Raw genomic sequence first — 24,347 nt, forward strand, 5'->3', positions numbered from 1 at the left:
TACAAAAAGCTATCGTAACAGAATCTGAAAAGTAAAATGTACTTGCTATATTATTCGAGAGGATTTTAATTTATGCCAGTTTTATTTCCACTGAAGTTAAAAGGAATGTTGACTAGGCACTGTAACTTTAGGCAATAGCCCAAAGGTGGAAGACGTTATCTTTAGTACCTTCCCATATCACTTCCCAGTCCCTTCTCCTGCCTCTCCACTTCCCTGATGAACCAGTGTTCTCAATCTGCTCTAATATAAAAAACTACATTTTTGCAATGATGCAATGTCTTGTTCCCTGAAGCACTCTGGTTACATCTCCTTGCTCAGTTCTACCCTGCCAGGAAATCATTCATTCTCTGTCGCCACTCTACAGATCTCAGCTAAGAAAAAGACAAAAACTGATTATCTAATTAAGGTAGTGCATACAACACTGTAAGTGATCAAAATCCTAGGAGATATTTAATTTCAAAAAGAGGAATCTACTAACACCTATGAATTTCAAGTTGTTAAAATATATACTATCTCTCTGTTTTCTATACTATACATTCCAGTTACACACTAAAAGGCAAAAAATGTCACTAATTTTCCTTATATTACACTTTGCACACCAGCAAAGCCAAGTTTGTTGCATAGATATTTACTGGGTCACTACTAGGAAAAAGTACTGAGACAGACTCTAATGAAACTGCAAGGATGAATAAAATATAATCTGTGCCTTTACTAGATTATAAGGAGTTTACAGTCTAATAGGTAAAACAACTGAACACATAATCATCACGTAAGGATCTAAGGACTCTGTAACGTTTCTGAAACTTAACCTATGTATAAACCCCTTATGAAGACAGAAAAAAGGTTTTGTGAAACACCCTCCACCGACTGACTTATTATATTGTTACTGAAATATAGAAAAATACAACTACGGATAAGGATAAACTATTCCTCTTGCTTCCAGATCTTATTTCAAATACAATACCAAAACAATTTCCAAATATGCACATAAAAGCTATGAATAACACATTTCAAGTTAGTATCATACAATGTTTTTGTGAAAATGAATCATTATAGTCAACATAAAAATGGTACTGACTGCTATTTCTCCATTATTTTTCAGTTACATTTTGGTTTGACATGCCTATAGTCTAGTGATATGGTTTGGCTGTGTCCCTGTCCAAATCTCATCTTGAATTGTACCTCACACAATTCCCACGTCATGGGAGGAACCCAGTGGGAGGTGACTGAATTATGGGGGCGGGTCCTTCGTGCGATGTTCTTGTGATAGTGAATGAGTCTCATGATATCTGATGGTTTTAAAGACGGGAGTTTCCTTGCACAAGCTTTCTCTCTCTGCCTGCCACCATCCATGTGAGATGTGATTCCTTCACCATGATTCTGAGGTCTCCCCAGCCACGTGAAACTGTAAGTCCAATAAACCTCTTTCTTTTGTAAATTGCCCAGTCTCGGGTAATCAGCAGCATGAAAATGGACTAATACATCTAGTATGCCCTAAATGGTTTAATATCATTTGTTTCTACTCAAATGACTGCAAAACTTTTAGTTCACTCTGATGTCATCAGGCTTTCACTTAGTACAAGTGAACCATTTACAATATTAAATCTATTTTTGTTCTTTTCTCATTAGACTAACATAATTAAACATAATCATAGCCCTGAAAATACATGGTAGTAACTGGTTGTAAGGTAGGCATGGCATACCACATGATCTAAGAATATGCTCATACTGATTTATTTTATATTAACATTGAAATTTTAGCCTCTTTCTCCCTGTGGAGAATATATTTGCACACTCAGGTCCATGTACCCCTGTGTTGAAGTAAATTGCCATAACAGAAATAACAAATCTGAAAGGCAGAAATGATAGGGAGATTAATTCCAACTGAAAAGGATCCAAAGGTTTTATGGAGGAGGTAACATTTGAAATGAACTGTGACATTTGAGTTTAGTGCCAAGTGTCTACGTTTTCTGAAATTTCCTTTCCATAAAGATGACACTGAAAATATAAAGCTACTAGAGTTTAGAAAAAAAGACACACAGGAAATATTCAGTGGTAAGGGGAGTGAGGAGACAAAAATCGTAAATTTTATGAACAAAAGTTGAGGGGTCTCTTTTGAGGAGAAAGAAAATCAGAGAATAAAATTGCAAGCATTAGATGTGTTATTTGCAAAACAAACAGCATACTTTGCATGTTGTAAAGTTTACACATACTATCTTACATTCTGATGCAAATGTAGCTATTGATGTAATGTTTTAAAAATGCATTTAAAAATGCATTCACATAAGGACAGCTTCAGGAATATTTGTATTAGTTAAACTTCTTTAACATTCATGACTCGCAAACTTTTGATGCTATACAACAAAAAAAATTTTCCATTTTTGTCAAAATTCTTTCTCCTCCATGGTTTTTTCTGTGTATATTTATATAAAAAGAACAAAGAGGTCAAATATCATAAACCCATAACTCAGTGTACAACACCCGTTTTCTCATCTCTAGTTTCTGCAGACTACAGTTATATTTTATCCACTCCCTGACTAACATTTCTTATATCTCACAGCAGAAGTGTGCATTGGTGTTCTACAAAGTGTGAGTGGAAGAAAACAATTTACTAGCCAGATTAAATTTCAAGTCACCTTAATTCAGGAAATATTTACCTAGTCTATATGCTAGACACTGCTGATTACAATAAGAAAACATCAAACCACAGCAGAAAACTGGTTTTTATTTTATATTCTCTGATGTTTCCATAATTATTCCTAGATCTGTAAAAGTTTCTTTTTTTAAGACAGATTTATTAAACAGTAGCTCATTTAGAATTTTCTGATAAATCAGAATCTATCTTTAAATCAAGGGATTGTGTAACATTACACATTTTGACTTGTTCAAAAGAAGCTAAACTTATATCTGTGCAGCATGGTGTTATTTATATATGCAGCCACTCATACAGAGAACATCATGCATGCTTTTAGCTCCATTAATTGTTAAATGTTAAAACAGTACAACTTCTGAGAAAATGCAGTAGAGGTAAAGAGAGGGTTTCTTTCATCCAAATATACATTTAGGAATAGCAATGGGAAATAGATTTACATGAAGTAACTGAAATGGCTGCTACATACTAATTTTGAAGATACTGTTCAAAATATTCAGACTCTAGAAAACAAAATGTTTAGGACGTATTTTATAACGTCACTGTACTACATTTTAAAATTTTAACACCTTTAGATTTGTCACTTGCTATAAAATATGGAAATTCTTAAAAAGATTTTCACTTCCAGTTTTATCACTGTTATTATATTTTACTAAAGATATTTTAAAATTGACTATAACTCTACTTTTGGTATTAGAAAAGTGAAAAATAAAGGTCAGATAGTACATAGTAAACTTGTTCTGGAAATGACTATTTTTTGCACTTTTCAGATAATGACTTAACTATCACAACACACTAGGAAAGATATTTGACCTTTCCAAGTCTCAGTTTGGGCATCTGTAAAATGTAATTATATATCTTTTAAAATTGTTAAAGGTTCAAATAAGTACCTAGCATCTTAAAAAATCAGTGGATAAATAAATATTAGCTTTGTTCTTCATTCCTCAACACATGTATCAAAATATATTTATTAAAAATATTTAATGATAGTCAAGTACAGTGGCTCACACCTGTAACTTCCATGCTTTGGGAGGCCTAGGTGGAAGGATTGCTTGAGGCCAGGAGTTTGAGGTTCCAGTGAGCTATGATTGTGCCACTGTAGTCCAGCCTGGGTGACTGAGCAAGACCCTGTTTCTAAAAATAAAAACATAACCAAAAAAAACCCCACTAAAATTTAATGGAAAAGCAATAAATAATATTAAATTTACATTAAAATAACTCATCACTAGGTATCTAGCACTTACCAAAGTTTTTAGTTTATAAATTCCTATAAGAGCTGACCATTAGGCTCATTTACTTCCTCAAATGTTATATTTCAACAACATTATACTAAGGCCGGGCGCGGTGGCTCATGCCTGTAATCCCAGCACTTATGGGAGGCCGAGGCAGGCAGATTAGTTGAGGTCAAGAGTTCGAGACCAGCCTAAGCAACATGGCGAAACCTCATCTCTACTAACAATACAAAAATTAGCCAGGCATGGTGGCATGTGCCTGAAACCCCAGCTACTCAGGAGGCTGAGGCAGGAGAACTGCTTGAACCTGGGAGGCGGAGGCTGCAGTGAGCCGAGATTGCACCACTGCACTCCAGCCTGGGCAACAGAGCGAGATTCTGTCTCAAAAACAAACAAACAACTAAAACTAAAACATTTACATGTCTCTGAACATATGTTCTTTCAAGTCTATATGCCTATTTCCTCTTTCTAGATTCTCTTCTATATTATACTTCAAAGTCTAGACCACGTGTCTCACTCCTCTGCAAACGTTTCTTGATCCCCTGTGCTAGACAGAATGAATCATTTCCCTTTGCATTGTTCTCCTAAAACTTCCAGGGCTGTCTCATCTTTTGGCTTCCCTGGGCTACACTGGATGAAGAGGGATTGTGTTGAACCACACATAAAATACAGTAACACTAACGATAGCTGATGAGCTAAAAAACAAAAATCACACAAAAAATCTCATAATGTTTTGATAAAGTTTCCAAATTTGTGTTAGGATGCACTGATAGCTGTCCTGGGCTGCATGTGGCCCACAGGCCACAGGTTGGACAAGCTTGACTTAAACCATGGAGATAGTAGAGTTCAAATAAAACAAGTGAGATGTTTAAAAAAAAAAAAAAAAAGACATTTTCACACTGGCATAAACTTTTTTCTTTCTTTTCTTTTTTTTTTTTTTTTTTTGATACAGAGTCTTGCTGTGTAGCCCAGGCTGGAGTGCAGTGGTGCAATCTCAGCTCACTGCAACCTCCGCCTCCCGAGTTCAAGCAATTCTCCTGCCTCAGCCTCCCGAGTAGCTGGAACTACAGGCATGTGCCACCACGCCTGGCGAATTTTTGTATTTTTAATAGAGATGGGGTTTTGCCATGTTGGCCAAGCTGGTCTCAAAACTCCAGACAAGTGATCTGCCCACCTCTGCCTGATCCACCCACCTCAGCCTCCCAAAGTGCTGGGATTAAAAAAGGCGTGAGCCACCGCATCCGGCCACAATGGCATAAACATTCTTCGTCAAGCTAGCTTGGTGTATCAGGATTAGTTTTGGCCAGGAGTGACAGAAAGCCCAAAAGTGAATGGCTCATACAATACAGAATTTTATCTCTGTCATGTCAAAGAAGTCCAGGGATAGGCAGGCCAGTAGGGACAGTGTAACATCATGTTAGTAAGGATTTTCTTTCTTACTGCTGCTTTACCCATTCTCAGTATAGGGTTTCCACTCACAGTCCAATTATGCTCACAATTCAGCCAGCAAGGAGGAAGGGGCGAAAAAGAGGATGTGCACCCATTCCTTTAAGTATACATCCTGAAAGTTGCACACACTACTTCTGCCTATATATCTCTTGCCAAAATTTAGTCAGATTACTATACCTAGCTGCAAGGGAGACTGGGGAAATGATGTTTTTATTCTAGGTAGTGATATACCAGAAAAAAAATTAGAAGAGGGGGAAAACCAGTATTAGGGACAACTATCAATCATTGCCATACTTGGTTATATCTTCTCTGTGGTAGGTACCTGACATTTTAAATTTACTAGCTAACACCAGTATTTCTGACAGTATGTACACTATAAAGTTATACAGCAATTCCTTCTACATCTCAATTATTAAGTATTACTATTGGGAGAGATGTATCTCTACAAAATTTAAGTAATATTCATAATAAAATTACCAAAGAGAAAAATGGAAAAAAAAATTTTTTTGAGGCAAGGTCTTCCTCTGTAGCCTAGGCTGGAGTACAATGGTACAATCTTGGCTTACTGCAGCCTTGAACTCCTGGACTCAAGCAATCCTCCCACCTCAGCTTCCCGAGTAGCTGGAACTACAGGCTTGAGCCACCATGCCTAGCTGATTTTGTTTATTATTCTGTAGAGACAAAGTCTCACTATATTGCCCAGGTTGGTCTTTAACTCCAGGGCTCAAGCAATCCCCCCTGTTGGGCTCCCAAAGTGCTGGTATTACAGGAGGGAGAGCCACTGTGCCCAGCCAAGAAATTTTAATAAAAACAGAAAAAGCCACTTTATTTAAAAGGTTGCCGGCCGGGCACGGTGGCTCATGCCTGTAATCCCAGCACTTTGGGAGGCCGAGGTGGGCAGATCACAAAGTCAGGAGATCGAAACCATCCTGGCTAACATGGTGAAACCCCGTCTCTACTAAAAATACAAAAAATTAGCTGGGCGTGGTGGCGGGAACCTGTAGTCCCACCTACTCAGGAGGCTGAGGCAGGAGAATGGTGTGAACCCGGGAGGTGGACCTGGCAGTGGGCCAAGACTACACCACTGCACTCCAGCCTGGGTGACAGTGAGACTCAGACTCAAAAAAAAAATAAATAAATAAAGTTGCCTTAGGACAGATTATTAAATATACAGTAAAATATTAAATAAGAATATCTGAAGATAAAATATAGCCACTATAATAATGAAATTACATATAAACAAGACTGCATGTAAATGCAACTGCAAAAATACGCTCAGAGAAGACAGAGGATTAAGGGAGATTTAAGCAAATAACCTCTGAATTATTTTATTATACTTTCTATAAATGCTATTTAGACATCTTTAATCAAGTAAGAACTGATCACGAAACAGAACAGTAAAAATTCTAACAGGATAAAGCAAAGTCAGGTTAGTCCAAGTTCTCAAATCATGTAATTTTAGACAAGTAACTTTACAGATATTGATGAGTATGATGAGGGTAAGAAAAATGTAGTATGTGCCATCTTTTGTGCTAAGTGCTTTATGAGCAATGTTTCATTTAATATTCCAGACATAATAATATTATCCCTACTCTAGAAAAGAAAAAATTGGGTCTTAGACTAAGAAACTGACTCATGATCACATCAGCTACAGAAGTAGCAGAACACAAACTAAAACAAAGGTTTTTCTAACCCCAAGTCCATGTCCTTAACTATTATGTGCACTACTTTCCCACAAACTCTCTAGACCTTGGTTTTCTCGCCCATTACCTAAGGGGAATGCAGAGTACTCTAAACTACTCTATAGTTCATTTTGGTTTTTTAAGATGTTGCCATTCTAGTTGTCTGACTCCCTTTTCCTCAAATAAAATAACATTATATTAATAGGTCCAATTGGCCTCCTTGCTGAAACTTGCTGAAAGTCAATAAAGTCATCACTAGTATACATAATGTAGAAATCTATTTATTAAAACAGACAAAATGGCCACAATTTGTAAGTAAGGTAAATTTGAATGTTTAGGATATATCACTGAACTTTATAGTAGATTTCACGCCCATTGGTGTTATCTGTAAAGGAGTAAGCCATAAAATTCTATCAGGAAGAGGGAGGAAAGCTAATAAAAATAGAATTTAAATTTCATAATCCTTTTAAATTCAAATAATGCATCGTTTTATAGGTGAAGATACTGAGGCACAAAGAGGCTGACTTGCTAGAAGTCACATCGCTAGTACACAGTGACGTTAGTACTTGAACTCTATAGGTTCTAAAATCTAAGCTCTTTTCTATCCACCCTGCTTCCTGTGGTTAAATTATATTAATGTATTAATATCCTTATTTCAATTTTAATATAAGAACACTAAAGATACTAATTGATTTAGCACTTTCTGGTTTATTATGATTGCCAACAAACATTTGCTGAGTATAGTAAGAAGATGTGTATTAAAATAAGTACCCTAAATACAATTATGTTATCAGTAACCCTGGAGTAATAAAAATTAAGCATTACCAAATTATTAGGAACAGAGAACAAGGATGATTAGGGAAAACCTCAGGGAGATGATTATATGTGGATATGGTATTAGAGAGACAGTTTGATTTCACCAGAAGAAATTTTTTTAAGTGTGAAAAGAAAAACAATATTCTAGGTAAAGGGAATAGCATGAATGTAAGTGTGGAGCCAAAACGTGTATCCAAGGTAGGGAATGTAGTCCACATTAGGTAGAGTGTACAGTTCTTATTCTTGAATAATAGAAAATATGCTGAAGACAGCCTGGGCACAGTTGTTCACTCCTATAATCCCTGCACTTTGAGAGGCCAAGGCGGGTAGATCACTTGAGGTCAGGAGTTCGAGGCCAGCTTGGCCAACATGATAAAACCCTGTCTCCACTAAAAATACAAAAATTAGCTGGGCCTGGTGGCACCTGCTTGTAATCCCAGCTACTTGGAAGGCTGAGGCAGGAGAATCACCTGAACCCAGGAGGCAGAGGCTGCAGTGAGCCAAGATTGCACCACTGCACTCCAGCCTGGGCAACAGAGTGAGACTCTGTCTCAAAAAAAAAAAAAAAGAAAGAAAAGAAAAGAAAGAAAGAAAAGAAAATATGCTGAAGACAAACTGAGGAAGGATCTTAAATACCAAGTTAGAAGGTCTGGATTTGATCACATAGGAAATGAGAAGCCACCAAACGTTTTCAAGTAGAGAAATAAAAGGAACCGAGCAATGCTTTAATCAGATCAAACTGGGAGTTGTGTACAAGTTTCAGTGGAATTGATAATGGCCAGGAAGAAGGGAGATCAGTTAAAAGGTTTTGACATTTATATGGATTGTGACACAAATAAAAAAACAGCAATTCTCCTGACTTCTGAAAATTTTGATTAAAACATATATAAAGTATATATTACATAATATATAAATAGCTACTACACTTGAGCTCTGAAACAACCCATAATATAATCTCCCTCTCTAACCATAACATTTTACCTTTAGTTCTTACTATGTCATCTCATTATACCAGTTTATGTATCTATGACTAGTCTCCTGACCTCTCTACTTCCTTTGGATAAATCAGCCCTTTCCTGGCCTCATTTTATTCCAGCCACATGGTAAACATATATTTGAACTACTCTCTCACTAGCACTCTGAACCTGAATCAATGTTGAAATCTACCCTCTTTTCTTAACTCAAAGGGCCAGCAAAAGCCTCACAACAGTGTCATAACAAACTTAAGGTTTCTAATATCAGTCACTTATGAACCTCTCAAATGAACACTTCTTACTCTTTAACTGATATTTAACATTTAATAATATTAAATATCATCTCTCTTCCTGAAATTCTTGGATTTAGATCAGTTGCAATTAATTACTCTCTTAATGTTACCCTAAAAATAAACTGTGGGAAAAAAAATTTTAAATAAAAATAAGCTGTGGGAGTCAGCATTTTTAAATTTTAAAAAAGGTTTCATTTAATGCTAATGTTAACTTCCTTGATTGTAAAGCACTAGATGCTAAACAGAAGGTTTCTATAGAAATATGTCAATATTTTATTATAAAATATTCAGTTAAGGCAATAAAGTTCTAATTAAGAAAAAATAAACAAGGAAAGAGCTACAAATCAAAGAAAGCTAAAATGCTGCCTCAGGAAAATGAATAAAATATGCTATAAGCATTAGTAGACAAAATTATGATGGTAAAGCCTTTAAAAATAAATAAAATTTCTCTCTAGTCTCTGCAAAATGTTAAACTTAACAAATGAACCAGTTTTCAAATAAAAAAGATTGAACATAAATACAAACATTATTGATATGTGAATTTATACTTCTAATAATTAATGCTTCTGGATTTAATGAGTTAAAACAGTTGAAGAAGCAGGATCATGGAGTAAATAATTTAGTAGAAATTTATTTATCTGTTATTTAAGAGAATTTTTCAAAAATGATATAAAGTTCATGATTGTAATTCAGATTTTATCACTTAGAATTTTCTAATGTGGATAAAGGCCCTGGAAAAGTTTTTCTTTAGGTAATATATGTCCTTACACACAACAGAAATTAACACAAAATAAAATTAAAAAGTATCAGTTACTTAAGAGAACCATCCTTTTATCAAAAAACTCTCCATATCTGGAAGACTCTACAAATCCTATAAATATCAATAAAAAATTTAAGCAAGATGCCTAAAAACTCTACCAAGGCTATATATATGTGGTATGTGGTATGTGGTGTATGTGGTGTGTGTGTGTGTGTGTGTGTGTGTGTGTGTGTGTGTGTATTTTTTTTTTTTTTTTTAGAGATGGAGTCTCTCTATTGCCCAGGTTGGAGGGCAGTGGCACAATCTCAGCTCACTGCAACCTCCACCTCCCGGGTTCAAGTGATTCTCCTGCTTCAGCCTCCCGAGTAGCTGGGATTACAGGTGTGTGCCACCATGCCCAGCTATTTTTGTATTTTTAGTAGAGACGGGGTTTTACCATGTTGGCCAGGCTAGTCTCGAACTCCTGACCTCAGGCGATCCACCCACCTCGGCCTCCCAAAGTGCTGGGATTACAGGCGTGAGCCACCGCGCCCAGCCTACCAAGGCTACATTTTCATAATCTTTCCTTAATAATTCATTACAATCTCAAGTAATTTACTTTTATATATATTTCCTAATGTGGAATCACCTTAACCTTTCTGTCATTTTCTGGTAAAAATAAAAACTCAAAAAAGATGACGTTCAGAATTTAACTCACACTGAAATAATTTAGTATATTTAGGCCTATAATTTCAGTTGTAAATTAAAAGTAATTTTCATTTTAAATGTTTTTTAAATCCTTTAAAGTAATATTTTAAAAGTATTTAAATAACTAGCTAGAAGTATAAGATATGATTCATTTAAAATGTTAACATTCAACTGGCTAGCAAAAGAAATAATAATTTCAAATTATATATGTTTTCTAAGTCAATTCTCATTCTCAGGGAAAACCAAACTTCCTTAAAAGCTTAACTATCATTTTGGTCTTACTGTGATCAATGTGGTCAATCTTGTGACATCACTGTTGGGAAACCTGCAATAGGAAAACAAGAATTCGCAATCAGCTGAAGCATACTTAAGAAATTTCAGAAACTAAAAAGTTTGTTTAAAATTTGTGTCTTTCTTGATGCTGTTAAGTCATATTGAAATTAACCTACGGTATCAGGGTCCATATAATCAGTATGACAAAAATAAGCATAAAAGGACTGGAGTTTATTTATAGATCATTATTTATTATAGTATGGCAGATCATGTTTTTGTTTATAATCACCAACACCCTAGGGTGAACATAACATATTTAAAAACAAGCTGTAGGACATTTGGGTTACAAGTTTTATTTGTCTTCAAATTAAGTACTCAGAAGAGAAAAACAATGTCTTAAATACGTCACAAACTGAAGACAATTAGGTATTATTTATAAATACTTTTCTGTCTATGATTATCAGTACAGATTAGAACCAAAATGTCATCTACTTAATACTGGAAACATTACTACATGCTAATATTTATGAATAGTGACAAAATTATCAAAAGATTGAAAATATCACTGGGAAGAATTTAGAAGAGGAAAAAACTATTTCCTAAACTATAAATGGCTTCAAGTTTATCCCTGTGAAATCTTAATTTTTGGAATTTTTTGTTGTTTTTTCGAGACAGGGTCTCACTCTCACCCAGGCTGGAGTGCAGCAGCGCGATCGTGGCTCACTGCAACCTCTGCCTCTTGTGTTCAAGCGATTTTTGTGCCTCAGCCTCCTGTGCAGATGGGACTACAAGTGTGCACCACCACACCCAGCTAATTTTTTGTATTTTTTGTAGAGACAGTGTTTCGCTATGTTGGCCAGCCTGTTCTCAAACTCCTGGCCTCAAGTGATCCACCTACTTTGACCTCCCAAAGTGCTGGGATTACAGGCATGAGCCACCGGACCTAGCCTGGAAATTTCTTTATTAACAAGGTCTAATTTGAGATGAGCCCTTAAATGTTTAGTATCAAAAAGTAACACATGGTTATGGCATTTTAAGGTTCATAATGGGCTTTCATGTATTATTTTATCAGATCCTCATAACGATTCCTTCAAAGGGGCAGGAAAGAGATATTCCTTATTGTAGACTCCAGGAAAACAGAATTTAGAAATGATACATGACTTGTCTAAGCACAAAGAACTGAATTTTTCCTGGTTTCTCTTTTACCTCAGACCTTTCACCTAGTCCGTCCTACCAACTACTCTTCGTCACTCTATCCTTAATTTTACCTTACTACTTCATGATTACTGGCTCTCCTATATTACCATTATAGCCTCCCTACTTCTATTCTTTTTTTTTTTCCCCTGCCTCAGCCTCCTGAGTAGCTGGGGACTACAGGTGTGTGTCACTACACCTGGCTAATTAATTTTTTTTTTTTTTTTGAGATACGGGGTGTCACCATGTTGCCCAGGCTGGTCTCAAACTCCCGGTCTCAAGTACCTACCTCTGTTCTTAAAGCAAGTTAATCAGATCACATCATTCCCTTACTCAAAACTGTACAATGGCTTTAGCAGCTCTTAGAATAAAACCCACAATACTTATTATCATGACCTCTTAGGCCCTCTGTTACCTGGTGCCCTGACTGCATTTCCTGCTTCTACCACGTTCCAATCACAATCACCCTTTTGATAATCCCCAAACATATCAAATTTGTTCCACTTCAGGGCCTTGACACTTGCTCTTCCCTCTGCCTGGAGCAATTGTTCTCCATATCTTCATAGCACTGGTTTTCTCACTTCAATCGGGTCTCATAACAAACACCACTTCCTTAGAGAGGCCTTCCTTTACCACCAGAGGCTGCTGTTAGCTTTAACTCCATGAAGGAAGATCACTGGAGCACAAGTTTAGTACCTGGAACCCAATAGCTAATTAGCTGCTGAATGAATGAGTGAACAAGTATTTATCAAGTTCCTACTGCATCCAGCATTATGTCAAGAGCTACAAAGGATCCAAAAGAAAGTTTAAATAAAAACTCTTCAAGAATTACTATCTATTTAAAGAAAATATGCCATAACAACTTGGTATATGTTTTTAAGTCACTGCAAGAAGCATTTGGGAAGCTTAAAAAGAAAAGCAAGGCAGGGGGTGATGGGAAAGCAGGGGTAGTGAATTAAAGGTGTACGATAATGAGGGTCTGGATAGTGAAGAGGAAATGCAGAGGGAATGGGAAACCCAAATCTTAAATGGTGAAACCAGAAGGCTTCATGCTAAACTAAGTATTAGGAACAAGGATAGCAAAAGAGTGAAAGATTACTTCAAAGATTCTCACTCACATAATGAAAGAAATCTGAAGTGGCAGGGTGGGGTGACTTTTGTTTAGAACAATAGGACAGGCCAGTGTCACCATAGGCCATTCAAATGAAGACGCTTCCCACCAGCAGGTAGAAATTTATTTATTTATTTATTTTTTGAGATGGAATTTTGCTCTTGTTGCCCAGGCTGGAGTGCAATGGCGCGATCTCAGCTCACCGCAACCTCCACCTCCCAGGTTCAAGCAATTCTCCCGCCTCAGCCTTCCGAGTAGCTGGGATTACAGGCATGCGCCACCATGCCTGGCTAATTTTTTTTTGTATTTTTAGAAGAGACGGGGTTTCTCCATGTTGGTCAGGCTGGTCTTGAACTCCTGACCTCAGGTGATCCGCCTACCTCGGCCTCCCAAAGTGCTGGGATTACAGGCGTGAGCCACTGTGCCCGGCTCCAGCAGGTAGAAATTTAGAAGAGTTCAAGATTTGAAAATCAGTTACATAAAAGTAGAGTTCAAGCCAAGACTGTGGGCAAGTTCACCAAGGGAATATGAAGAAAAAAACAGAACAGCCAGCATAATTTGGCAGAGACCTATAAGTAGGGCCCATGGGAAATAAGAGAAGTGGAATTGCAGGGTTTTTTGTTTTGTTTAAGTTCAAGAAGTAGAGACATAGAAAATACAATGAATAAAGGCACATGAAGAAAGATTTCCAAAGAGGAAAACATGTTGAACAGTTTTAGAGGGGTAAAAGTGTTAAGATGGGTAAAAGAAGATAAGACAGGAAACATTCTCTCTAAACTAACCTTCTCTACCCCATCATACCAAATTAGATCAGAAGGTAGCTACATAGGCCAGGCGTGGGTGGTTCACGCCTGTAATCCCAGCACTTTGGGAGGCTGAGGCAAGCAGATTGCTTGAGCCCATGAGTTCAAAACCAGCCTGGGCAACATGGTGAAACCCTATCTCTACAAAAAATAGAAAAATTGGCAAGACATGGTGGCACACGCCTGTAGTCCCGCCCAGCAACTCATGAGGCTGAGGTAGGAGGATCACCTGAGCCCAAGGAGGTCAAGGCTGCAGTGAGCTCTGATCGTACTACTGCACTCTATCTTGGGTGAAGGAGTAACCCTGTCTAAAAAAAAAAAGAAGGTGGCCACGGAGATAAAACACATTACTCTCTCTGTATCCAAAAAACTGCTTTCAAGGACCTACTTGCCTAACATTAAGCTCTCAACTTTAATGAATGCAAAAATAGTCTTTTGATGGTAACAGAGTCAATGCAAGAAGTCTTGTGAAGGAAAAAACTACTTCTATAAAACCCTGTGATACAAAACAGGTATTAAAACTATTGTAAATAGTCACATTCTAACTATGCATATCTGAATAAAAGATAAATTCCATTTTACTTTTGATTTTTTGGAAAAATTATAAGTTAAGGATAGATCTACAGTTAAAAATATACAGTTTACTTAAAGCACTAAAGCTCATAGGATAAAAAACTAGTAAAGGCATTCCTTCCTCACGGTAGCAATTTTTATACATGACTTACTAGGTACTTGCAATTGCATGAGGAAAAAAATATGTGAAATTAAAATGACACTAGAGGATAAAGCCAGACTAATCTTAAAGCTGCTCATAAAAATCCTAAGTGGCTTTTACAAGCAAAAGGTAATTCTTTCAAATCATTTCAAAGCTAAGAAACGTATTCAAATTACACATATAAAAAGTAATGTTACATTTTATGAAAACATAATTCAACTAATGTATTGGTTATATGCTATTTCTCTACAAGTCACTGTTTTAGTAAATATGCACAGACAAAAATCTCAATAATATTAACCCCCAGAAAACATCTACAAATGTTACCTACCTACCAATGTGGGAAAAGAATTTTAAGTCATGATATGCAATCCTATGAGTATGTTTTCAGCAATCAGCACGTACTATCTTTATTTTTCCTCATGCTCTGCCCCAAAACAAAGTCTTTATGTACTCAATTTTAACATACTCATGTCTTAACCTTTCCTTGACTATACTACATACCTACAAACTAAAGATATTTATCCATACCTACTTCAATAAAAAGAGTCAATGAAATAAATGAATAGAATACCTATCTGCTTTTTCTCACTTTGCTCAATCTTAACACAGAAGTAATGCTGATTAATCCTGAAATTTGTCTGTAATCATCACAAAATATTTAATCATTCATTTATATATCAGTTTGATTTTGTGTGTGCTCTATGCTCTTTTCAAGGTATGGTTATACAATAAAAAAATTATTTTCAAAATTTACATGTGAAAAATAATCTCACAAGTCATGTGTTATTTGTAGACTGTATCAGTGTTGTTATCTTGGATTATGGACCATGGACATGGAGAAGTTAAGGACTGTCATTCTCTTTTTAAAGTGTCAACTGTACATATTTTGGCATTTATTTTTAAGGTTTATAAAACAACTTTTTTTTTTTTGAGAAAGAGTCTTGCTCTGTCACCCAGGCTAGAGTGCAGTGGTGCAATCTCTGCCTCAGCCTCCTGAGTAGCTAGGACTACAGGCGCCCACCACCACGCCCAGCTAATTTTTGTACTTTTAGTAGAGACGGGATTTCACCATCTTGGCCAAAGCTGGTCTCGAACTCCTGACCTCATGATCCACCCGCCTTGGCCTCCCAAAGTGCTGAGATTACAGGCATGAGCCACCGCACCCGGCTAAAACCCTAACTTGCTAATCATTTCAAATACTGACTTCTTAAATTTGAAGATTATTATTCAGTATGGAAAAAAAATCACAGACTTAGGATATAAGCAATACTTTTTTGGCAGGAGGGGAGGATACTTGAAAATAATAGAAAACTATATACTGGGAAACTGGTGACAATGTGATCTATCCAGTGTTGTGCAACAGAACTTTCTGCAATGATGGGAATGTTCAGTGTCTATGCTGTCCAATATATACCTGCTATGATTTGGATATGGTTTGTTTGTACCCACCAAATCTCATGTTGAAATTTTATCCCCAGTGTGATATTGCAGGAAAGTGGGACATAAGGTAGGGTGTTTGGGTCATGGGGGTGGATCCCTCATGAATGGCCTGGTGCTGTTCTGGTAGTAATGAGTGAGTTCTTGCTCAAAGACTTGATTGGTTCTCTAGGGAATGGATTAGTTCCTGTGAGAATGAGTTGTTATAAAGCCAAGACACCTTTGGGTTTGGTCCCTCTCACCCATGCCAGCTTCCCCTTTGACCTTCTCCACCATATTTTGATGCAGCCCTCACCAGAAGCTGAGCTGATGACAGCACCATGCCTCTTGTACAGCCTGCAGAACTGTTAGCTTAATAAACCTCTTTTCTTTATAAACTACACAGCTTTAAGTATTCCTTTATAGCAACACAAAATAGACTAAGACAGTAGCCTATAACCAAATGTGGTTACTGAGCACTTGTAATATGGCTGGTGTTACTAAGGAACCAACTTTTAAATATTATTTAGTTTTAATTACTCAAATGTAAATAGCCACATGTGGCTTATGGCTACCATATCAGATGGTACTACTATGTATTTCAGAAACCATAGCTGGACTGAACTGTAAATGGTGTTCCTAAATATTTGAAAAATTATTTTCTCCATTTTTTATAATTGGAAAAAGAAAACCTCAATTCTATTTGGTAGGATATGTACATTTCAATAAAACTGCTCCAAATTGGGAGGAGAGGAATTCTTATATCTTCAAATGTCTTTCAAGTTTATGTTTGGGGAAACAGGTTTATTTTACCATAGAATCTTTAATGTATAATAGAGCTTAGGAAACGAATCTTGGATTTTGGAGAACTGAGTTTTAAACCTCTTCAGATTGCATCATTATGGCTTGGTATTTAAAAGCTGCAATTTGCTTTACTTTGGTCAGCTGGGCAGAATTGCTTTACTTTTTCTCATGTACTATTATGACTAAAACTAAATTTACATTTCCATAAATTACTAAGAGGTATCAATAATTACACCATCCTTTCTGGAAAAACTGGCATTCCATCAAAATGCATTACATTCTTCATTTGCATCACTTGTCTTTATTGTTCTGTGTGACTGAAACTTCTCTAAAAAAAGGTATAATTCCCATAGGTTGAATCACAAAATTTTCAGACAGCTAACAAAAGCCTTATTACATGAAGTTTAGCGAGACCTGAGATGACAACTTCATTGTTTTGCTTGTGATAAAAAACCATGGAAACAAAGCATAACTGGCTATTAGACTTGGTAAATTAAAAAAACACACACACACATAAGCTGCCTGTTTTTCCACACTTTACCACTCTATTCTTTCAACACTGGTTAGCACTTCACAACATCTTTACTCATTCCCTCTTAAGTTTCCATTTTAGAGCCATAAATGGGCTTCCAGTAGAGGAAGGAGGTAGTAGCACTGCCAACTGCTATTGAAACATTCTTGAGGTTAATGTATATACACAATATCCAAAAGTGAACCAATCACTTGGGTGAAGTAATACAATGAAGTTTCATTTGAGAAAAATTATGTGTTGTTTTAGTTATATATACTTTTATTTATCTAACTACAAGTTTTTAGGGAATTCAATTCAAATTGTAGCAACCCACAGTGAGCTTTGGGTTGAACCTTTAGGAATTAAGTTAAAGCACATTGCCTGATTATAGAAATTTTTAGTTTTTTATACCAAAATTAGAGTCCATTTTGGTCCTGTCCACAAATGCCAAATTGACAGATAATTTGACCCTCGCAAGATTGCTTTTTAAAAAAAAAATCACTCAAATAAGCCAGCAATCAAGACAAACATAAGGTAACAGTTTCATAAAGTTTTCAAGCACCATAGCTGAAGAACAGACATGATGCTATTCCAACCCACACCTTCAAAAATCAATTTCAGACTATGGCTGTGAAGACTGGAAAAATAAGCATGCAATCTAATAATACAGTGGTCAAAGAAATATTTAGTTAGGTCAAATAACTAAAGTTATCATTACTAATAAATACAAAGTTTCAGAAAATTTGTATTTTACTGTTTTTATTCAAAGAACATTGCTATGAATATTTAGAGAAATTAAATGATTACTGCTCTTGGTTTTTCCTAGAACATAGAATAATTTCATCACAAACAAAAAATTTGGTCTAATGTTTTCAACAGGGACTACATAATCCTGGTCCTTACTCAGAATTTTGGCATATATTCATTATGTACCTTAGGCAATCTATCAGTATTTCTTCAGTTTGCAATACCATAATTATCGACTTCACAAGGGATATTGTGAAGTTTAGTTAATTATGTTTATAACATTTTTTGAGGGTCACAGATGAAAGAGGAGTGTAAGGCATACATACAATTAATTTATAGTACTTGGTGAAAAAATGCCACTTAAAAATATTTAACAGCAACAACGTGGATGAACCTTAAAGACATTATATGCTAAGTAAAATAAGCCAGTCACAAAAGGACAAATACAATATGATTCTACACATATGTGGTACCCAGAATAGTCAAATTCAGAGAGACAGAAAGTAAAATGATAATTGCCAGGGACTAGGGGAAGGAGGAGTGGAAGTTCTTATTTAATGGGTACAGAGTTTCGGATTTGGAAGATGAAAAAAAGTAATGGTTGTACAACAATATGAATGAATATACTTAATGCCACTGAATACACTTTAAAATGGCTAAAATGGTAAATTTAATGTTATGTATATTTTACCACAATAAAATCACAAGTGTGAAAATCAGAATATGAATCACAAGCCAATTTTAACATTCTCTGATTCACTCATTAAGACATGAATCGAATAATTCTTTTGTTCATTCAGTAAATATTTATCAAATGATTTCTATGTGGCAGGTACTGTGTTAGACCTGGGAGTATAGCACTGAACAAGACAAAGTCTCCGCTTCATAGAATTTACATTTTAGCAGTAGAGACCTACAAAATCATTTTTGCAAACTATCCTTCTTATAGTGATAAGTACTACACTGAAGGGTAAAGAGATGAAATGACGGCAAGGAGGTATCTCTGAGAAGATAATTACCCTGAGAGTGAAGTAAAAAGGAACACTCCAGATAGAACAGAAGTGCCAAGGCCCTGAGTTGAGAAGGCCTGGTGTTTTCAAAAAATGACAAGAATGCCCAGGGCTAGTGCAGAGTAAGATAGGGGGTAGGAGAGCAAGGCAGAGACCACAGAGGGCCTGGAAAGCAACAGTAAATACTCTAGATGTTATTCTACATGTGCTGAAAGCCATATGGGATGTTATGACTAAGTGAATGATGTGATTTGATTTTAAAAAACAACAACACTCTAGCCACTGTATATGGAATGATCTTGGGGATATGGGAGAGAAAGGAGAATCAAAACACAGTGACCAGTTGAGCAACTGTAGTAACTCAGGTAGAAATAAGAAGACTATCACGGTAGCCATATTGGTGGTGAAAAAAGTGATTATTTTTGATATCTGATTGCTGATGACTAAACAAGAAAAAAAACAGAATAATTAAGGATGATTCCAAGGTTTTGGTCAGATTAACTGGGTAAATGACATTGCCAAATTTTGAGATAAAGAACAATGGAATAGGAATAGGATTGCTGTTGGTGGTAGTGGTAATAGTAGTAAGGAACCAAGAGTGTGATCTTGACAAAGTTAAGTACTCAAGTAAAGAGTTTCAGGAAAGACAACATGACAAACTGTGACAAATGCTGCCGGGAAAACAACATGAGGACTGAGAAATGACCACTGGATTTAGCAAGATAAATTATTTTTTGAGGCAGAGTCTCACTCTGTCACCCAGGCTGGAGTGAAGTGGTACGATCTTGGATCACTGCAACCTTCACCTCATGGGTTCAAGTGATTCTCCCACCTCAGCCTCCCGAGTAGCTGGGATTAGAGGTGTGCGCCACCACAATCAGCTAATTTTTGTAATTTTAGTAGAGACAGGGTTTCACCATGTTGGCCAGGCTGGTCTCAAACTCCTGACCTCAGATGATCCGCCTGCCTTGGCCTCCCAAAGTGCTGGGATTACAGGTGTGAGCCACCATGCCGGCCTCAAGACAAATTTCACTGCTGTCCGTGACAAGAATGTTGTCAGTGAAGTGGTAAGGACAAAAGAATGAATACAGTAAAAAGCAGAGAAAGTGAGATGAGGATATGAAAGCAGCATATATGGACAACTCTGACAGAGTATTGCTCTGAAGGGTGGTAAAGAAATGGTACTATACCTAGAGGGGGAGTAGAGTCTTCAAAGTTATTTTTGTATTAAAATGGGAGACAGTATAACACATATGCTGATGAGATGATCTAGAGAGAGAAAAAATGATGGCAAAAACTGCAGAAGCAAAATCAGTGATTACTAAGCATCTAATAAATGCTTAAGGCCAGGCGTGGTGGCTCACACCTGTAATCCCAGCACTTTGGGAAGCCAAGGGGGGGGGATCATGAGGTCAGCAGTTCAAGACCAGCCTGACCAATATGGTGAAACCCTATCTTTACAAAAAATACAAAAATTAGCCAGGTGTTGTTGCGCGCGCCCGTAGTCCCAGCTACTTCGGAGGCTGAGGCAAGAGAATCGCTTGAATCTGGGAGGGCGAGTTTGCAGCAAGCTGAGATTGTGCCACTGCATTCCAGCCTGGGCAACAGAGTGAGACTCCCATCTCAAAAAAAAAAAAAAAAGAAAAAAAAAAGAAAAAGAAAGAAAGCTTGTATCTGTCCTTGCTGCTGGAAATACAAAGGTAATAAATATAAGACATGAAACTAATTGAAGGATTATATGGAAACTATATTGAAAATCATGAAGGGAAATACAACAAATAGATAATTAAAAAATCATTTAGAAACAATACTATTTGGTAATAGGCTGCCATGTTAAAAATATTACATAAAGCAATGTTGACTTCTTTGTTTTTCAGAAGGAGTTTCGCTCTTGTTGCCCAGGCTGGAGTGCAATGGCTCGATCTGGGCTCACAGCAACCTCTGCCTCCCAGGTTCAAGCAATTCTCCTGCCTCAGCCTCCCTAGTAGTTGAGATTACAGGCATGCACCACCACGTCTGGCTAATTTTGTATTTTTAGTAGAGATGGGGTTTCTCCATGTTGGTCAGGCTGGTTTCGAACTCCTGACCTCAGGTAATCCACCCGCCTCAGCCTCCCAAAGTGCTGGGATTACAGGTGTGACCCACCGCGCCTGGCAATGTTGACATATCTTATGATGTGACAGCAATGTCCTTCTAAGCTATAAACATGCAGTTGCACAGTGTAAAAACGTCATGTACAGCCTTTGATTTGATTAATCAGAGTTAGATTTAGACTGATTTAGACCTTAGACAAAAAGCAAAGCCAACAATTTAAGAAAACATTTCCACTGCGCTTCCCCTTCTCCCTTTGCAGTATTGACCCATTTCCGTTTTTGAATTTTCAGTATCCCTGAATTCTATAATTCACCACCTTACAACAGGAGGCCATTCACATATCAATCATTTACATAAATTTTCATCATCTCCAGAGTTCCCTTCCCTTTGCTTATTTAACTATTTGCCACTTGCTCTCTTGCCTCCTTAAAAAAGTTAAGAATTTGAAAGTTATAAAGACTACTAATTACATATTTGTGTAAATTAATATAGATAAGTTACTCAAACACACATTTGCATTTTTAACTTTTCCCACTCTAATTATAAGATCCTTTTACACCTTTTGTAATTTTATATCCTTTACTGTTCTAAAATAAGATGTGAGAGGTTATATACTAAGGTACATAATATACAGGTTAAATGCAAACTAAGGAAATGGAGAAAGAAAAATAAGATGAGGTTAAGAATAAGGGTAGAATTAAAAATGCATTCAGGGGCCGGGCGTGGTGGCTCACACCTATAATCCCAGCACTTTGGGAAGCTGAGGCGAGTGATCACCTGAGGTCAGGAGTTTCAGACCATCCTGGCCAACATGATGAGACCTTGTTTCTACTAAAAATACAAAAATTAGCCAGGCATGGTGGTGTGCACCTGTAGTCCCAGCTACTCAGGAGGCTGACGCAGGAGAATCGCTTGAACCCGGGAAGCAGAGGTTGCAGTGAGCCGAGATCACACTACTGCACTCCAGCCTGGGCAACAGGCTCAAAGAAAAAAAGAAAAAAATTCATTCAACAAGACCCTGTAACTTTTGTTACTGGGGGGGAACCTATAAATACATGGCTTTTAGTTTCCTGTTCATCAGTGCAGAGAAGAAATGGCTGTCATATACAGCTTTTATTTGTTTATATCACTTACAGTATTCATAAGGTAAAAATAAATCATTTTCTTGAAAGAAGCACAGTTTTTGTTACTGAGACCTGAGGTAAATCATTCTACTGAATTGTCAAAGATACTCCAGCAATAAATTCAATGTGTTTTGTAGGACTATTTCTTTAACATCTTTCAGAGTTCGTCAATGGCATATTGCTTGGGCATTTTAGCTAAAATAAGAGGGTTTGAGAATGTTGCACATTATTTTAATTCCAGGATGAGTTTGCAATATCCAGAGTAGCAGTATTCCACGTGTTTCAGGTATTCCTCCCTAAAATATTACAATTTAAAAATCAGGCTGGGCGTGGTGGCTCACGCCTGTAATCACAGCACTTCGGGAGGCTGCAGCAGGCAGATCACGAGGTCAAGAGATCGAGACCATCCTGACCAACATGGTGAAACCCCATCTCTACTAAAAATACAAAAATTAGCTGGGCATGGTGGCACACACCTGTAGTCCCAGCTACTCGGGAGGCTGAGGCAGGAGAATCGCTTGAACCTGGGAGGCAGAGGTTGCCGCGAGCCAAGATTGTGCCACTGCACTCCAGCCTGGGGAAAGAGTGAGATTCCATCTCAAAAAACTAAAAATAAATAAACATAGAAATCACAATAAATTTTTTTGAGATAAAACTCACCATTTTAATCTCTGGAAAGTGCACAATTCAGTGGTTTTAGTACATTCACAATGTTGTGGAACCATAACCACTATCTAATTCCAGAACATTTTATCATTCCCAAAAGAAACATCATATCAATTAAGCAGTCACTCTCCATTCCTTGGTCTGTCTCTGGTGAATTCTCTTCCTCCTCACCCATCAGATGTATTGCCTAGCTAATGAACAGCTGATGTCCATAGAAAATCATATTGTTAACATTCAACAAAAACTTGAAATTGTCAAATAATCAGAAAAAGGTAGATATTAAAGCAGCATGCAGCCTTTCAACAAAAACTATGAAAATCAATAGATTATAGCTTGAAAAAGAAAAAGCATGTAATTTTTTCATCATGACTGGATTAAGGCACGCAACAAAAAAATTATCAGATGAATCAACTGCTGAAAATGATTAAATTTGTATTTATATGTAATTTAACTATAAATTATTTAAATGAGTTCTTAAGTTCTCATTCATGAGAAAGGAGTTCATGCAGACTGAAAAGTTAAAAAAAAAAGCTCTTTTATTTTGGAACTTTAAAAGTAATACTAGTTTTATTCTCTTTCAACAGTGTTAGCTAAGATGGTTGCCTGGATTGATAGTGCCTGAATTACTCTGGACTGAACGGGCAATATGTTTCTTTAAAGGTATGGGAATAGAAGATACTGATATATGCTCAAACTAATTAATCAGATTCAATTAGTAGCTAAAGTGAAAATAACACTTCTGAGTTTCCTAATTGTGATTCTTAAGAGCTGAATTTACAACAATAATACTGGGAGAAGAGGACAAGGTCATGAAAAGTTGTCAAACTTAATCACCTGAATATCTAAATTTGATTAGGCATAAATTTTAATTCACTACTATCTTAGTACATGAGTTTTATTATACTATTTACAAGTTTTCCCTCATATTAGGGTTTTCGTGACACTAGATTACTTGAAACGATCTTTTTTTTCTACTTATTGATGCACTGGCAGCATTTACTAAATAACAGTTAATAGATGTGATCCATTCCATAACAAATTATGCCTTGACTTACAATTTCAACATATATCTCTATTATAAATGAAACATAAGCATTACATATTTACACCACTCAGCGTTGTTCTCAAAACAACCAAAAAAGATTTAAATGAAAAATAGATTATTGTTCTCAAACTGCTAGTGAATTAAACAAGCATAAAAGATAGAATTAATCAAAGAGAATGGCTACCCACAGTCTCTGAAAAAATTATGACATGAGCTATTCAAGATGAAACAATGATTGTTTGGGGAGCAATTCAAAGAATATCAACTTTTGCAACACGTGCAGATTCT

At 36.5% G+C, this 24,347-nt stretch overlaps 1 protein-coding gene across 8 annotated transcripts in view; it reads right to left on the minus strand.

Annotated features, from left to right (window-relative positions):
* The window catches only part of BAZ2B (bromodomain adjacent to zinc finger domain 2B), a 399,198-nt gene that overhangs the window by 232,376 nt on the left and 142,475 nt on the right, over positions 1 to 24,347 (minus strand). For 6 of the 8 annotated variants that reach the window (XM_057301418.2, XM_063595387.1, XM_063595391.1 and 3 more), the window contains one exon: positions 10,826 to 10,868. Coding sequence is in view for 2 of the 8 variants with exons in the window: in XM_063595392.1 (XP_063451462.1) it covers positions 3,661 to 3,673 (13 nt within the window). In the remaining 6 variants the exon portion in view is untranslated. Of the gene's footprint in view, positions 1 to 3,660; positions 3,785 to 10,825; positions 10,869 to 24,347 lie in introns of all 8 variants that reach the window. The other 2 variants (XM_063595392.1, XM_063595389.1) reach the window with 1 other exon arrangement.

The sequence above is a fragment of the Pan paniscus genome, chromosome 13 (assembly GCF_029289425.2).
Source record: "Pan paniscus chromosome 13, NHGRI_mPanPan1-v2.0_pri, whole genome shotgun sequence".
Taxonomy (NCBI): domain Eukaryota; kingdom Metazoa; phylum Chordata; class Mammalia; order Primates; family Hominidae; genus Pan; species Pan paniscus.